At 36.0% G+C, this 19,024-nt stretch overlaps 1 protein-coding gene across 1 annotated transcript; it reads right to left on the bottom strand.

The window, feature by feature from the left end:
* Positions 1-368: 368 nt before the first annotated feature.
* LOC137286949 (transmembrane protein 216-like) lies at positions 369-18,999 on the bottom strand. The gene is made up of 5 exons (XM_067818995.1): positions 18,961-18,999; positions 15,720-15,736; positions 11,147-11,240; positions 10,777-10,869; positions 369-2,255 (listed from the first exon to the last, which is right to left on the bottom strand). The coding sequence occupies exons 1-5, from the start codon at positions 18,992-18,994 to the stop codon at positions 2,047-2,049; spliced, it is 447 nt and encodes a 148-aa protein (XP_067675096.1). The 5' UTR covers positions 18,995-18,999; the 3' UTR covers positions 369-2,046.
* Positions 19,000-19,024: the final 25 nt, after the last annotated feature.

Raw genomic sequence — 19,024 nt, 5'->3', positions numbered from 1 at the left:
AGTGATTTAGTTTTATACCATTAGCTCTGTGAAGTTTATTTCAATCTTGAGAGGCATTTAGACCAATTGATGAAACCGTCTTGTGTGCCAGGTGTCAACCTTGGTCATACAGATAGACCTTGTTCAAAGGTTTATAGATATAAAATCTGCAAGAGACACTTATCTCTAGAGACACCAGAGACACTCAATTCATACCAACTGTGAATATGAAAGCTTTGCAAAACATGACTGACAGAGTGTGGATTCGTGTGTGTTGTCCACAAAACATTACTTGGCCAAGGAAAAATGAAGCCTGGGAAACTGAGAAATTTAACATTACCGATCAAAGATGTTAACATCAGAAATAGACTAATAAAAAGACATATGTAAACATATAAAAATAATTTATTATACACAAATAAATTGTACACTAACCTTGCTAACATACTGTCAGAAAAACATGCAGTCAGTTACCAAGACTATTCAACATTCAATGTATCTGCTACTTCCTTGGTAGGAACAACTCTCATACATACATACCTCTTGATACAGAGCAACAACTGGAGGGATGTCTGATGAAGTATATACACATGTACACATTATTTACAATACAGTCACATGCACAGAAATAAACTCCTGGGGTCAACTGATCAAAACAGAAGGTAACCAGGGAAATTACTTTTAAAAGTTGAAGTCTTCAAAAGACAATAAAATAAACATTAACTACTAAATGAACAGTGTGGTCAATGGTGATTTGAAATATCCAATACAAAGAACAAAATATGAATTTCTGATACATACATCCATTTAAACTTTAATATTGAATTTCCATAATCTTTAAAGTCATATAATATAAACAGTATGGACTTAGACCTGATGATAACCACTGTGACACACAATCATTAGATCCTGCTATTTTCCATGGCCACAAACTGAAGTTGCCGTGGTAATTTTATTTGTAAATTCTGCAAAGAAACACTCTGCTTACAATTCTGCTAAGTATACTTGTATGTGTTGTATTGTATACACAGGGTATATATGATGCATTGTGTAATTCAGGTGCAAGACATATGGTGTGGTGCATGTACAAAGTAAATAGGATATATGCTGTTATGCATGCACAGGGTATATATGTCATATTGTACTTACAGTCTGTATATGTTGTTTTTATATTATGTATACAAAGAAAGTTATTTGTTTAAAATAAAAAGCTAATAATAAAGAAAACCTCCACAAACTACTGTGAAAAGGACGATCAGTATCACACTGAAATAACTGGGAACGAGCAGTTACAAATTCTAGAAAATAAATGTACGCATAATTGTGCATGTGCATGTATATGTACATCAGAAACATGATTTACAAATCTCACAGTTCTGCACCTGTTTGTCTTGTGACAGGCAATTTAAAAATATTCAAAATACACTTCTGAGTTGACTGAAGTGAAGCTGTACATCACTAGAGCAAATATTCAGACATGTACTTCCTGCAAGCAATAACACACAAGTTAAATTCACTTCCTCGTTAAATGAAAAGCTGCTTTAAAAACCAGCTTTTGACTTTCATAAGTCTTCAGTGTATTTGACAAACTCCATGTTATATAAACACAAAAAGGACTTTCTGGAGGATAGGTACATGTCTGCACCGAATGGCCATTTGTGCAAAATGTTCTTGAAGCATCGAAAAGTAAATACAGTTTTGAAGCAAATAGTACTGAATTTTTAAATAGACTTCCTTTGAATATTGAGAATGAATGATAATGATCTACTAGTCCATACCAATGGAATGATGGACAGAACATGTCCACAGCCTGTTGCTAGCAGCACTATATCCAGTAAATCACACAGACCCTGGCCATACTGGATGGATGTGACACATTTGAGCAGAAGTAACACATATCTGGCACTACTGGAAGAGACCAGAAATACATAAGGTTTCGTGTTAATCTTCAACATCAGACTTCAACCAAAAGCTAGTATTATACTGATTATGTATGGCAAATACCCACTGTAGTGTGTACATTTAGACCTGTAGCAACGTCTGACTCAATATATGTGATCTCTCACCTCAGGACCTGGCAAATGTGATGATGGAGATTATGCTGAAGATAAGCTCAAATCCTATGAGAGCAAGTTGTATGGCTGCTAGTATCACCTCCAAACGGAGCACATACGTTTGCCACAATATGATGAACAGAGCTCCAAACAGAGCTGGGATACTCAGCAGAACGCACACGATGACACCGACAGTCTGCTCTGTTAGGTTACCCTTCTGACCTGCACGAAAAAAAAATCACATTATATTGCTACAATAAATCTGGAATGTTCTTGTGACCAGAAACATGAACCACTGAGTTCACAGTTTTCTGTCAGGTTTTCAGATCTGAATCCATATATATTAACACATTATTTCTGTGCACTGGACAACACAAAAAGCTTTGATTAGGATATGAAACAAATATGTAAATTCTTATTAACCTGACTGAGTAGTTGACTGACGTTTGTGTCAACAAAGCAGACAGAGAGCTGTAATTAATGGCACAATTAAGTAACTTCAGAGGTTTAAGAGATGAAGTTGAAAAAATAGTAAGGCCAGACCAATTTTATTTCTTGTATTTTTTCAAGAATAATAAAAAAAACCTAAAAAAACCCTGATTTTCCCTGCTCAAAAAATAAAAATCTTGAAGCTTTTATAGGCTAAAAATGTAAACTCACAAGAAAATTCTTTTTAGGTTGTTTTTTTTATCCATGTTCACTTCATAAATTGTCAAAAGTAAAATACTCTGAATACTTAGCAGGAGTATTACTTTGATTAGAAATTTTATTTTATTTTATTTATTTTTTGCCTTCCTTTAGGTTTTCAGAGGACAAAAATCTACTAAAAAAGAAATAAAATTGGTCTGGCCTAAAACTAGAAAGACAGGGGTTTGTCAAGTTGAATGTTTCAGTATAGTCAAACATATAACATGATGCCATTGCACATTAGCTCACTTGGATCAAAAGTAAACAGTATGAAATGTCAATGATGACACACACTTTGAAACATATTTCAATCACTGTTCATAACCTGTTAAATCACTTACAAATGGCCCACTACATGACAAATTTAGGATAATGTAATCTGACAATGCAAAAAACCTTCACATGCATCAAGTATGTTTGCAAAATCATGGAGCAAACATCTCTCATCCTTTGGCATTACTTAATAGATGAATCTTTGGGATTTTTTTAACAAGTATATTATGATCCAGTTTGTACAGGAGTATAACTATGTTTTTAAAGTAATGTTTCTAGTTTGTCTTGGTCAGTTTATGTGTTTGGATAGTTCTACATGTAAGGTATGTTGTAGAAAATCCCTGATATATAATATGCGGCCACCTTTACAATAGTATAACCTTAACAATATAAGTACTAGCAAAATATGTCAGTAATAGTCAATATATCAACGAGAAAAGCTGGTCCAGTTCCATAAATGATGCTATTAAATCTCATCAAGACAATCTATTTCATGTCCATCTTAACTCAAGACTAAGTCTGTCAAGATATATTAATATAAGATCCAGTAAGGAACATTATCTCTGGATGCTGGCCACAGAGAAGAATGACCAGTTCACAAGACTATTCTATGGATCAGCTGAAATCAACATATGTCATATTTGGGATTTCACTTTCTTAGTAAAGTACAAATTCTAGTACTTTTTTGCTTGAGTCCCATTCGGCATTTGAACCCACACCCTCAGAGTCAGGCTACTAATCACCAGCACACAAAGTCAGCCGCCTAGCCTGCCTAGCCCGCTCAGCCTCCACGACTTCCACAACTTACATGACTTACTCAGAAAGTGAAATCCCAAATATGACATATGTTGCATTTGACCGCTTTCTAAATGGCATCGTGTAATCACAGCTGAAATCGTTTCAAGAGAATGTTATTGTAAAACTGTCATGATGATATTGCAAAGCACATGTTTTTGTCATGTACGATTAACATGAATGACCAAAATGAACTCTTTAACTCCATGTGTGATATTCTGGATGTAGATACTTGGGTTAAGATTTGGGATGAAGACAATGATGTTATTCTTGCATTTCTACTTGGTGGATGTCCATCAGAATGTATTATGGAACTAGAAAGGGATGTGTGGGCAAAAGTAATAATTATTGTAAGCTGTTTCATAAGGAAATGGCGATACTTGTTAAAACACTTGTATAAATATGAACATTCCTGACTTGAGCAATAATCCATCTTAATCATTTAACATAAAATATATCATAACTGCACACTGTAATCTTCATTCAACTTGAGGAAATAAATAACATCCATCTATCTATCTATGTATCTGTCCTATTGTCCTTTACATTACAGTCTATTACACTTATGGCTAAATTCTGCTGGGTACAACAACCACTCCCTTCTCCAGGATAGTGTTATTCACCACATGAACACTGTCTTGACACAAAAACTACAGGACTACTTGAACCAAAAAGTGAATGAACATGTTAGCACATTTGTGATGGAGTCTGGGCAACTGATGTAGAGATCACCGTCACAGAAATCTGGGTTGTAACATCATCATTCACAAAATTCAGTGACTCCACAGACAGGCTGGCCTACCTTGCAAGTTTCAACTTATATTCAACAACAGAATATGCACTTCATCTTGAAAATAACCCATCATTTGATGTTATGTATGTTTTAAGTTGGTACATTCACATATACAGCAGTGACTCCAAAGCTGCACAGTGAGAACTTAGAAACATGTTGTCATATTATGAACAGGAAAGCTATTTGAATATTTTTTTCCCAATTGTATTACGTTGTTTGGGGAATATTGTCTTTTGCTTTTCATGACTGTGGGTTTTCTCCTTGAAGTAATAAAAGTCTTGATGTCATGGGGGTATGGTCTTATGACTTGGGAAAAGTGTATAGTGGCTGTGGTATTAATTGGCCTTGTCTATAATATTCCTGGGTATAATCTAACCTAGGCAGCTTTAGCTCAAGTATATCTTAACTTGGCTGTGCTGGGGGGTATCATTTGTCCTGTGACTAACGTGAGGTATGAACTGGCCAAGGCCGATTTATATCCCAGAGTATGAACTGACCAAGGGTATAGTCTAGCCTAGCCTGCCATAACCCTGGGTATACTTTGGTCTAATGTATATTATAGCCTGTCACACCGGTTCTACAGTTTCGAAGCTCTCTTAGCACTAAGACAGTTGTAAGTGCCTAACATTAACATTAACTTATGACCATCTTGCCACTGAGAGAGCTCCAAATATCCAGACCCAGGAAGATAATATACATTGTAAAATGAGACTCCCCCGGCATAATCTTGCAGAATAATGTGTCCTGGCTCACTCTGCCCCGAAATGTACAAGCACTCTATTTAAAGCAGCATGAATAGAAAAACATTGAACTACCTCCTTTATAGCATTATTGGTTGGGGGCACCAATTTTCTCTCAGGTGAAATTCCTCTCTACAACACACTAGGAATAGTCAAAATAACTTTCAATCAATGATACTTTGTCTGTATTTTGGCAATTCCAAATGACCAATGAACATAGCTGTAGCAAATTAGGAGCCATGTGACTATGTGGGTAATCTGAAATAATTGTCCCACTTTGATGCGAAAATCAAGATTTCTATAAATTTTCTAATCTAAACACATTCTGTGTTTTTACTGATCAAAATTCGTTAGTAAAGTGATACACTTTAACCTCAAAACAACTGTACGTGTAATAAAGCAAACTTGTACTGGTTCAGTGCATAATTCTCAATTGAAGAATTTGAAAAAATGCATTCCATTTTAGTAGTACACTTTACTTTTATTATTATCATTTTCATTGCAGGACAATTCGCGCACCTATCCATGCAACTAGTACACGTTCAAAGCAGAGACCATATAATAGTATTATTATACAGTCTCTGCTCAAAGTGCTGGTAATTTGTTTCCCTAGGATGTTTCATAATTTGTCAGTCTCAAGGGTCCATTGTATGATCAATCTCAACTCGGTTGGGACCATGCAAACCTGCAGCCACTAGGTGCACCAAGTTAGGTGCACCGCAGTTAGGTGTTCGTATGTATTCATATGGTCACTATCTGGTCATTTTACCAACAGATTTGTGGGTTCTTTCAAGTCCACAGGGTTGTGAACAACACTGACAGAGTCTGTTCACCAAGTTGACGCCAAGGCCTTTCAATGACAATAATACTATTACTACTAATAATCGTAATTTGTTTTTATGAGAGGAGCAGTGAAGTTTGGTTCTGAGTGTTTTATAATTTAACAGACTTGCCTTCAATTCATATATTGTGAACATTACAAATTACAGTTCTCGAACTTCACATTATATAACTTTACAATCATTTAATGGGTAATTCTCCAAAGGCATTTAGAAGTTGGCATAGCAATACAGGACAAGTTTTTATGGATAGCAACTTCTTGAGTTTATTTTCACTATGTTTCGGGGCTTATCCTAGTCCCCTCATCAGGTTGAGCTGAACTGAACAGTCGTGAAAATAAACTCAAGAAGTTGCTATCCATAAAAATTTGTCCTGCATTTAATGGGTAGTTTTAAGATTTGGGTCATCACATTTTTGTTGCACAAAAGTCCTATACTGATGCATTAATTTTGTCAAGAATACTCATCACTGATTTATTTTTAACTGCAAATTTGTTCATTGAGGAACTAGAATCATATTTTATGGATTGTTGTCAGATTGGGGAAACCTTCTACATTTATCAGGAATTTGTCCCTGATGATCATATTGTAATGCATTGTTTTCAAACTCATATATGTAATTAAAGTTCTATGTAATTTTTCAATTCAATAAGGGCATGTTGTGAAACAGTGTCACTGATCACTAACTCTGCAAGACATAAGAGATTGTAATGAGATTGAAATAATAATGTACTAACATACAAGTGTTTATTAACAATCACATCATCAGGGATTACCTTGAGTCCAGTATTTGAGGGTTCATGAGACTCATACTCTTAATTTCCAAGGGTCCTAAGCTACAAAATGGGCGCCCCAGACACTTTAATATTATTACTAATACTATGTTGCAATATGGTTGTAATTCACTTACTAGTATTGTATTGTATTGTATTGTATTGTATTGTGTAACATGATCATGACATCGTTACAGTAATTAAACTGCAACTGATACCAAAACCTGTGGCCGACTCTGTGATAAGTCATTGTTATTTGATCAAGAGTTTTACATAAAGTATTTGGACTTTTTCTGCATCCCTTTGGACACGCTAATAAATTTTGTTGCGTCCATTGTGATTTTTTATGCTTTTAGGACGCAGGAATTTGCATCCTGTAAATCCCTGACATCATGATATATGGCAAAAACAGATTTAGGAGTCTTTCAAACAAGGTCTTTAATAGAGTCAAAGTCAAAATGTGTTTGAATTGATGTCATGGTTTTGAATGTTGTTGTACATATTCAGTGTTGCTGAGCGGTGTTTGACACAGCTTCTCCAGCAGACTCCTATTATTCTTTCAGTGGCCAACCTTTAAAATACAGTGCCACAAACTTTAAAAACACGTCATAATACTGATTTATGTAACTGCAGGTGATTTTGTTCAAAGGCACGTTCTTGAAACAAAGCCCTATGATGCAAGCATATCAACAAGGTCAAGCTCAGTGAGTGCATATAAGCTCCGTTCATTGATATTTCATCTCTACCAGCCTTGTGATTGCAGACACCCAATGATGTTGCCAGTTTCCAGTAGTTGTTTCCAGCGGATGCGCAAGTTTTCGCGGGAACCAGTTTTAAATATTTTTTTTCTTTTTTAACTAATATGCTCATATTTCTTTGTATTAAGAGGTACTGAGGTGTTATATTTTGCGTATTTTTACACTTTGTATTGTTTAAATTTAGTAAAAATGCCTTACACTGGTCACATTTCACCATATTCTATTATGTATAATCAAAATATATTTTATATTTCGGTTTCAAATGTAACTATTTGGATCAAATGAATTATAAATGTAAACTAATATACATATATATCTTTGTCATTCAGTAATTTGCACCATTACACTGAAATTGGAGTTTATTTGTATTTATTCGTTGAAGCGGTAAGAATACATTACACTGGACCTGTCAGCCATTTTCGTGCCGGTTTGGTCAATGTATTCTATTTATTAGAATTCTTTCAAGGGTTTAGGGTTAGGGTTAGGGTTAGGATAAGGGACCTAATCCAATATAGTAGGTAGATGCATGTGTACCATTTGTTTTCCTTTTGCATTTTGAATACTTTGTTCACACAAAAACGGGAGACCAAAAACGTCAAAAGTTAGGTAAACGATGAGATGTTTTAATGTAGAAATTTGGGGTTAATGGAAATCGGCCTAGAACTTGCACTCCAGCCAATTTCACCTCTAGATCTACATATTTTCAGTAATGATTCGAAGTCTAACTCACCCTTGTGCCGTCACTAGACATGCCAATGTCTCACTCATTCCTTAGCGCGATCCACAGTATCCTCACTGTGTTCCCTACAACACTTTTCTGTCACGAAAGCACCCAATGATTTTTATACAAGCACGTCATTCATGCATGCACCAAGATACCGATGTCCAATGCCAACAACCGTTTTCAGTTCGAACCATATTGGCTCATTCCAAACAACATGGTATCTTGTAGATTATGGAATAGGATGATTGTGCCAAATGGTATCAGGGTCATTCAGCAACCATCAGTAGATTGATAGCATGAGACACCAAGTTTACCCGTAACCTTCGTAATTGTCCGTAACCTATTTACTCTTTCCATTCATTTCCGTGATGTCACAGGAATGACTAGCTAAATTTCCACATTGTGCAACAATGTGAACACAATTCTCAGTCAGTTAGCTCTTGGGTTAACAATCCGAATGTCGCGGGTTTGTGTCCAACGGGTTTTCACAAACTGTTTGTCTGTCTCAGTGACATGTGACCTACGGCTGAGAACGTCCTCACGAGAGATTGTGGTGCTGAATTCTAAAGGTGCTCCCTTTCGGTTCTCCAGGATAATCTTTTAGTTGCCATAAACCAAATTTTGTCCACCAAGTGCATTATCAATGTACTGAATGTCAACTTGAGCACTAGCCATAATGATGATTGATGAAGTGGGATTTCGTGTTCACTAATTTGTTCTGAGATGTCCAAGTTTACTGCACAGTGCTGTACCTGCAACTAGGTGTATGCACATATTCATGTGGCCACCATCTGGCCATATACCAGATTTTCCAATATGAGTGTTACTATTTTAGGGAGAGAATCCCTGATACATCACAGGTCAGGTAAGTGAAAATGACACCATTAACATGTGAGTGAAAAACTGAGAAGTTTGATGGCTTGCAAACATTTATGTGAGGATATTTTGAAAACATAAATAGGGAGCACTTGTAGGTATAAGTAGAAAGTGGTCATGCATGTAATTTTTTTGTGCACAATAATCATAATGTGTGAGTTCAAAAGTTCAAAGGATTTCCTCCACTGCGACCTCTAGGAGTGCTTCATTCGTGTATGTGAGCATTATGGATCTTAGCTAACCGACATAAGTAGACATGACAACAACCTTTGATATGAAATATATTCACATATTGACATATATCCCTTCTTGTGATGAACTGACCACTGACACTCTTGTGTCTGCCCCTGTATACTGGGCATGTGAGTACCTTATTTGTGATGCAAGTAATAGATCTCTGATTGGAGCAACTCTCTCAAAGACAGAGGTATGGTCATTGTGATGCTCTTGAAATCCACTTCACTCATCCAAATCATCTTACATCCATTTCGCTAAATTTCTTGATTTAATCATGTCCCTCCAATGCTGCCTTCTTAAAAAGCTTTTCTTGTTTCTATTCAAGATAATGACAGACCAAGGGACATAATTCATTCACAAACACACTGGGAGTCTACCAGTCAGTAACAGATAGTTAATTGTATGAACAATATTTAATATGATAATATACAACTAAAGATGCAGTCTAGTTTTGCATTCTATTATACAGATCAATTAATATTTCCAAGCAAGAATTAATTATTTTATTCACTATATTAAGTGGATAAAGAACAATTGTAAGATCAAATTTGACAAGCGCCTCATACTACAATCCAATATTTCCTGCTAATTTCCAAAGTTAACTACAGATTATTTACATAAATTATTTTGCAGGGTTTGTCCTCTACTGCACAATCTCTGAAAACAAATTTAACTAGTAGTCATTTTAACCATAAATTTTCTGTGTGCGGGCTTAATACAGCAAAGTAAATTTCCTACAGGTATATTTGGAAATTTACTGAACATGGTGCAACCAGTTCACCAGAAGGTAACAACTTCATTTCAAACACTGTAACTGACATGTTAATTCCTTACTTTATTGGGGCCTAGGGTTTGTCTAGTAGCTAAAGTGTTCACTCGTCATGCCAGAGACCCAGGTTCGATCCCCTACATGGGCATGTTGTGTGATGTCCATTTCTGGTGTCCCCAGCTGTGATACTGCAGCAAACTTGCAAAAAGCGGTGTAAAATCAGTCACTACTACCTTACCTTATACTTACCTAAACACATTACAAGCCAGACAACCCAGTGAACAAGAACATGAGCATCAATCTATGCAAATGGGATATGATGACATGTTCTAATAAAGACGAAAAAAATACAACCCCATGGGATTTAAAGAAATACTGTGAGTCCCCATTTGGCATTGCATGGGCCGGAACATATGAGCATCTGAACCAACAACTTTCATCTGTTTCTGTGATAATGTGGTACATGTACTTGGACTTACCAAAGAATAGTCGAAGTGCCTCCACTCCAGCCAGTAGGAACACTAGAATCACCTCTGCTGCCAGAGTATTAGTGGCATACGGCAATGTCTCACCTGCACAAATGCAAGACATAGGTGCTGTGATATACTTATTGCCAACATTACAACTTATCTTCACTAGGTTTATACATACTTCAGTCACATTGTCTAGTGGTTTCCATTGATAACAAACAAAAATGACATGACTACATAAAAAATGACATTTAATATGCCATCACATCATACTCCAAAACTTTAACTCTATACAAGAAGGAATAACATGTGTATGACACTTATCATTACAATCATCAATGCACATCATACTACTCCATGAAAACTTCAAATAACTTACCTTTAAATACATAGATTAGAATTTCAGCTATGAAGAAAAACGCAAAGTACCATCCATTGAGGTAGAGCAATATTTGATATGGCAGAGAAGATCTCTGAGTTCTGTTAAGGCTAAAAATATTCTAAAAGTAAAACATACATTCTTATGTATTCTTACATTTTTTATCAAACTGATCAGATTCATTAGAATGTGTTTGATAATGGCACATTCTGGTGAGGAATACAATGAGTAGGTACATGCCAAATGTCCAGCCACATGAGGATACAATTGCACCTGAGAATAGCATAAACTGTGTGTGCTCACAGTCAGTAATTGTGAAATGTTGCATCCATATTTAAATCCAGAAAAAAAAGTAAAACAAGAAAACACAGTTACTTATACATGTGATATCACTTTTATCTGTGTTGGAACTGCCAAGAAATAATGAGACAAATAATGATACTGATAAACAGAATTTGGAAGCAATATGGAAGCAATTTGTGCATGACATCAATATTCAATCACATTCAAATAGTTGAGGTCAAAATGCATTCATTACTACTGTCACCCGCCATCTGCAACTACAGTGATGTGCCAAAAGTACTACAATATACGCATTTGCAGATACCATTAGACATTTAGAGGTGATAGGTTGTCCAAATATATTTTAGGCTGTCCTTTCTCAATTAACAGGCTGTGTGTAGATCGGTCCTGTGCAGAACTAATGATGGCTCACTTGATTAAAGAGGTCCCACAAGAGCAAAATTCTTCATATTCTATTCACATCAGAATTGTTTGAAAAAATGTGAGATAGCTGCTTTAGGAGGAATTCTAAAATCTACACAATTTTCAATATGTTTTGTTATCAGGAAGAATTTGAAAGCAGATCTCGTAGCAGAAGAATGAAACTTGAAATAAGTAAAATGGTATTGGATTGTTTCTTTGTCAGGTCTAACAACTTCATTTAGCTGTGGGCATAACACCAGTGCTTCTAGACAGGTCCCTCAATGAGGATTACATTGTGCACATAGTAAGTATACAATCATATAACATATAACAATTAGAGCAACAAGCAGCTAAAATTGTCTTGATATTAGTTTGAAGGCAATATACAGTAACTGAAGTATATTGATATTCTTGGTACATATTTGTTGCTTGTTTAGGAAAGAATTAGGTAGCAAGTCCTGGATCTTGTTGGATGATTTTGTTTCCTGAAACCACTGTCTGGCATACTATAGTATTCCCAGAAATTATTGAGAATCATGTTGCGTCATGTAACTCATTACGTTTATTAACTTCTGGCGTTTTACTTACATAAACATGTTAAAACATCATCCTTTTACAGTCTCAGTTTTGTTTCAGTACTTTGTTAGACCTCCTCGCTAAGCAATGCATGCCTGAAAACGCCTAGGCACACTATCCATCAAAGTTTGTAGGTAATCGTGTGACAGGGTATCCCAATATTGGACCACCTCAGCCTTCATATCTTCAATATTTCTCAGTCCCTTTTGGTTTATTCTGTCCTTCATGACTCCCCACACATTCTCAATTGGGTTTAGGTCTGGGCTGTAACTGGGCCAGTCTAAAACTTGAACATTTTCGCCCGACAACCACTGTTTTGTGTAGCGCGCAGTGTGTTTTGGGTCATTATCATGCTGGAAAATCCAATCATCTTCATACAATGTTTGTGCTGTCGGAAGAAGGTGACCATTTAGAATGTCAACGTATCTTTCTTTTGTCAAGTTTCCCGTGAAAACACACAATGGCGTCACTCCGCGAGCCGATATGCCACCCCACATGTAAAACTTCGGGCTATGTTTTGGTCGCTGGTAGATAGGTTGACAGTATCTTTGGTCCAAATTTTCACACAATTAGGGAAAAGCCAAACAGAACTTTCATCCGAAAAGAAAACATTATCCCAGTCTTGATTTTCATGAGCCTGACACCAGTTTAAACGTTTTTCCTTTTGTGCATCTTTCATCAACGGCGAGGGAATTCCACGTTTTTTCATCCAATTAAGTCTGTAATTCCTGCCTAACTGTTTCACTGCATACCTGAGAACTTCCTCTGCTAATCATTTCATTTCTGATGTTCTCAACACTTTTCAATTTGCCCCTACTCACAATCTGCCCAAGTCTTCGGCGATCCACAACACTGAATTTCCTAGGCCGACCTGCCCCTGCTTTGTGCTCTATCCCGGTTCCTGTTTGAATATTTTTCAAAGTTCTGTATACTGTAGACAGAGGAATACCATGTCTACAAGCTAACACTTTAGCATCAGCCTAATCCCTTTCAAAATCATCTAGAATGAGCTTTCTTTTCTCTCTTGCTGTAAATTCTGCCCTGTCAACACAGGAAGCCGTCTGCTCAGACAAGGGAGATAACTCTTGACGTAATGAGCTGCCTTCTAAGCCTTCAAGAGTTGTCTCCCTTATTTAGTATGCTTAGTGCATAGTGAAAGCCCTTTTTCCAATCTTAGCATCATTAGAAAAAATACAAAGATTTTCTCAATAATTTCTGGGAACACTGTACCATGGCCTGCACAGTCACAGATATTATCAAACATATCTGGAGCTGTGTGAACATCAAACTTCAGAGAGACAGTGAAAACATTAAGTCTCAACAGCTTTTGATAGAATCTGTGCAGCATATTCGGGCTTGACTTCCACAAGTATATGTTTGAAGCTCTGACAGATATGTCCCGAGAGAACCAGAAGTGTTATCATTCAGAATATATATCACCTGGGTTGGTCATGTGGCCACAGTAGGTTTATTTCCAACAAACATGTTATTCCAAGGTTAACTTTTAACATCGCCAGGATCTTGGCAGTTTACCATAGACCTTACAGTCCTGTCACTCATGGGTGGTAACATCTTCACTGCTGATGTGAGACAAAGTGGAGATCCATGGGATTTTTTTCAAGATTGCATTCTGGCTTTTCAGTAATAAAGTTTATGCCAATTCAAGTTCTACATCTAAATTATGTTCAAAAGCCTGTTCTTTCTAAAATATTTATTTATTTATTTATTTATTTATTTTTATTTATTTATTTATTTATTTATTTATTTATTTATTTATTTATTTATTTATTTATTTATTTATTTATTTATTTATTTATTTATTTATTTATTTGTTTATTTCAGGTGATGAAGGAGTAAGCAATAACTCCGAAACGTTGTGTTCTCATATAAAGAAGAAGATATCCATAAATATCTTCATTCTTATGTATTTCACTTCTAAATGCCCTTAAAAGACTTGATACGACATCAACATGGAGATGATGCAGTTACATCCATCAACAGGTACAACCGTTCTATTAGCAAAATTGTGAAAACCAGTAATCATCTAACTTTCCTGTTACGATGCCGAGACAACAACGTCGTTCCCAGAGGATTTCAACTGTCATCTCCTGTCCCTCGCTCACCTGCCATCAACAAGATACTCCACAATGCCAGCACCAGAACAGTCAAGCCGACATCTGATGAAGGAGTAAGCATTAACTCCGAAACATTGTGTTCTCATATAAAGAAGTTGATATCCATAAAAATCTTCATGGTTAGTTCTATTTTACGCTATCATTTAATATGCACACAGAGCTTGGGCTGCTAAATCTTTCCTAGCAGAATCATCTGGTTACTATCCTTTGGCAACATTCAAAAAGGTTACAATCATTATATATGTCACTGGTTTGCAAAAAATGCCCTGACATGAGGACGGACTAGGTTTTTCATACGTCCTCCACAAACTTCAATTGTATCGGATGTTTGGATGGGATATCTTACCCATACTGGTGGATCTTCACAGGTCCAAGTTATGAACAATAATGACATAATAGCTAAATTTCTACTTTTAATCAATCAATTTTATTTTGGTAATAGGAGCCAAATTTATACTTTTAAAACATATCCATCAGCATTGTGGGAACAAGTATGTGAAGTTTCAACATCATTGGCCTGGTAGTGTTTGAGGAGAAAATAGTTACAAATACAGACACCAATGGCAATAGATGCAAGACAAGCTACACATGACAAACTCTCAACTTCAGTCAGGTGTAGGGCTGGGAGGATACACTATGTCACAATCTGATACATATATATCACAATATTTTACTTGAGATTCAATACCTATCACCATACATGCACCTTGAAAGAATGACACAGTATTAAGTTATAAAATAATGTATTTCAAGGTATTTGTGCATGACAATAACAATATTGTAATAAACAAGCAAGTAATTCTATCATATTTGCATATTTTTCTCTAGAAAAGTACTTCAACGTGTTTAAAATAATACTCTTTTGATAAAAAGGTAAAAAAAAGTATCTTTTTTGTTTTTTGTATTGATACACCAGTTGACGATATGATGCTGTATCATACATAATTGTGATGTATCGGTGAATCATCACAGTCAGGTGATTGAAACTCCTTCAGTTGTGTTTATGTTTTCACACATGTGTGAAGATGACGTCTGTGAACAGTACTTTAGATCAAGAAAATAATAAATAACTGTTACTTGTATTAGCTGTGCAGTCGCTTAAAACATGTAAAAGTAACAATGTAATGTTTCAATTCTTCCTGTTGAAATAAGGATACAACCACCTGGACTCGACCTGCAACAAAACAGAACAAAATACATATATGAACAAGGTCATACCATGGCAGCCAAACCAGTCAAAAATATATTTTGTACCACCAGTGGCTATTCTGCTGTACTACTGCAGCGACACACACTTTCAGGTGATTAAGAGTAATTCATGAAGTTGTTTAATTCTAAAAGCAATTAACAGAAATTGAGAAAAACAATTGTCATAAAATTCCAGTTAAAATGCACTTTGTGCATACCAAACGTACACTGTACATTGCAAATGCAATCATTTATTCCAGTCGTCACCATATGAAAAACTAATGTGAGTTACATGACCTTGATGAAACACTTCAGGAATCAGGAATATCCAAATGCACATACAATATCTTTTATCAGGATATAACACATAGGTATGCTAATCTTACACCCTCTGAAGCTTGCCGTAGTTGTCACCAGTGCCGGCTTTACATCACTTACAACTGTATTCTAACTCTAACATAGATTCATGGTAATTACTGTGCACCTTTCAATATGAATTTATGATGTAAGAAGGGTTTGAACATCAGTTTTATGCAAGCTGAAACAAGAGCCCAAGAGTCCCTGGTAAATGTTTATTAAAACTAAAAGGCTGACTACATGTCAGCAGTGACATGTCCATAATCATTCAGAGAATCTGAAGCTGATAACAGAAGACTTCTTATGCCAATACCGCTAACTCAGAGGCAACTCTGACATCATCATGATCATATCCAGAATTCAACAAGTTGTCAAGCACTGTCAAATGATGTCTCAGCTTTGGATCAATCCTCTTCAAGCTCCTATCACAATGTCAGTTGTAGAAGAATCCCCTTTTGCAAGTTTGCGCCATGAGGCATTCTAGTGGACCTCTTGTGTACCCACACAATATCCTGCACTTCTCTGATAATGACAGTGAACCCTCTAGTCTACACTGCTTCTGTTGAGGGGTCAGGCTAAAACGTCACCAAAGCAAAATGGCACCTGGCAAAAACAGCACCATTTGGACATAACAGAACCCCCACCTTGGCGAAAACGGCTACAAATGTTATGGCGAAAACCTCACCATAAAACTTTGATGATGAACATCAATATGACATCTTTAGTGTTTTGAGGGATAATAAATATAAATATAAATAAATATATTAGGTAAGTTTCAACATTAAACTAACAGACCAGCCGACAGTAAAGTGGAGAAGAAGGATCAGGTGGGTCACCGACAAAGTAATGAACATTCACAACAACTCAGTTCAGCACAATGGCTTCGATGAGTGGACGGTGAAAACTGTTTAACAGTTTAACAGTTTCATTATTTTTATGAATTGGATTGCTGTATGTTTACACAATAAATATGTCTACTCTGCCAATTCAACTGGAATCACTTAAACTCAGTGTGAAAACGACCATGAATTAAACCCTGAACAATCCACGATGGACAACACCCTCCTCGAACCACTGAAAGAATCATTGAAAAGAGTGTGTTATGAATTCTTATAATGTTATGATGACACATAGTCTGCATCATACTATGTTGATATAATCTTAGCAATATCATGATGAACTGAAATAAAACATGAATGTCATGCTTCGTTCATACCATGGTGTAACGAGTATTTTGGGTAATAGCGCAAAGATGATCATGAACACTATTGCGTACCAGTAGATTATCAAAACTGTAATTGTGTAAATAAATATCACCTCACCTTTTATAAATTTATTGTTAGAATGTTCTGTCGTCCGCTGGTTTTCAATGCAACATACATTTCATGTCTTGTTTGCAAGTACGAGCGCTAGAAGTGACGTACCATGTTTTCGGGTTACTCGTTATTGTGCAGGGTCACGCCCCTGTATGGAAGCGCATGTGATGCATTCTTCTCCACAGAAATCAACAAATACAACATATCATTTTAATCAAAAGCCAAGCAAACTGGTAATTTTGTAATTTTTTCTTGATTATTTTAATGTTTTTGGTGAAATTTGTTAAAAAAAAACGTATTTACAGGTAAGTTATTCAATCATCATGATCATTTGCACATTCATTCCTCAGAGGTCACATGCCTGGTACGAATTCTGCTGCATGAAAAAAATGTATGTAAGAGATGACCAATTCAATCTTCAATGTATTTTTTTATCATGTCTGCAACATTCCATTCAAGTCACGTGATATTTATGTTTGGCTTTTCAAAAAGCGTTATTCAAAAGTTATGATCACATTTACTGAGGTTCTCAAAGTGCATTACGCTCTATGGTAGAATTTTAATACTCTGACAGAAATTAGGCCACAACTTCCTCGAAAGCTGAACATTTCAAACATTTTGTGTTCCGACTGTGATGTAAGCTTCTACACATGAGACGGTGTTTACAGGTGGCGCTGTCATCTCACTGTACACAAGAAATTATGTGAAAAAGAAATACCCTCAAAACATGGTACAGCATGGTATATGTAGATATGATAATCTAATTAATGTCATTATGAACTGAAATAAAACATGAAAGTCAATGTCATATTTTGTTTAATATATGGTGCCATTTTAGCCCAAAAATCAGTAGCTGTTTTCGCCAATATGGTGTTGCTTTCACCAAACAATTTTGGTGCCATTCTGCTGCAGTTCCGTTAACCGTCTGTTGATATTCCAAACATTGTAATGTCACCAAAATCTTGAACCTAAAAGATATGTCACTTTCTGAATGGACTGAACGGAAGTCGTTTCTCCAGTGTGGAAGTTCCATGACTGTTCTGTAGTGTGGGTCGGAAGCAATTTAATCTTGTGTCCATAGTTCTTGCTGGCAAAGGTGAAAGACTTTGATGTTTTCCAAAATATGACGAGCTTAATACTTTATTAGAGTGACAGCTGGGATACTGGCGGGCATACTATGATTTCGCAGAATATTGAACAGGTTACTGAATGTTAACGATTCTGTAAGTATCCCATATTGTAATCTGTAAGTATCCCATATTGTCATTAAAATAAAACCATCCAAAATTTTCATTTGTTTTCAGTGTCACTGTGAGAGAACTGGTGTTGATCTATGGCAACTCGAGAGCCCTCTTGAGCACATGTCCACGCATGATTTACATTAGCAACCAAAATGAATTAGCAAACGTGGCTTATATGTAGAAGGTGGAATCATATGGAAACCATACACTTTGCAGGAAATGTACACGTCTTATGGGAATGATTCAGTTACGATCACAATTAACAAACAGTCGTGCTTAATTTGCAAAATATTTACCTCTCTGCTGTTGTTGACTTTGAGCGGCCGCCATCTTGGGAAGTTACATTAACTGCGAGATTGT

This window comes from Haliotis asinina, chromosome 6, assembly GCF_037392515.1.
Source record: "Haliotis asinina isolate JCU_RB_2024 chromosome 6, JCU_Hal_asi_v2, whole genome shotgun sequence".
In the NCBI taxonomy this organism is placed as follows: domain Eukaryota; kingdom Metazoa; phylum Mollusca; class Gastropoda; order Lepetellida; family Haliotidae; genus Haliotis; species Haliotis asinina.
The sequence above is the reverse complement of the archived record's forward strand: the minus strand, read 5'-3'. Positions and strand labels throughout refer to the sequence as shown.

Bases quoted from the DNA above. Each gene is read 5' to 3' on its own strand.
- LOC137286949 (XM_067818995.1), bottom strand. From the start codon at position 18,994: ATGGCGGCCGCTCAAAGTCAACAACAGCAGAGAG. The intron at 10,870-11,146 runs GTAAGTTATTTG...GCATTTGTGCAG, and splicing joins TCTAATCTATGTATTTAAAG to GTGAGACATTGCCGTATGCC. The intron at 2,256-10,776 runs GTAAGTCCAAGT...TTTTTCGTGCAG, and splicing joins GGCACTTCGACTATTCTTTG to GTCAGAAGGGTAACCTAACA.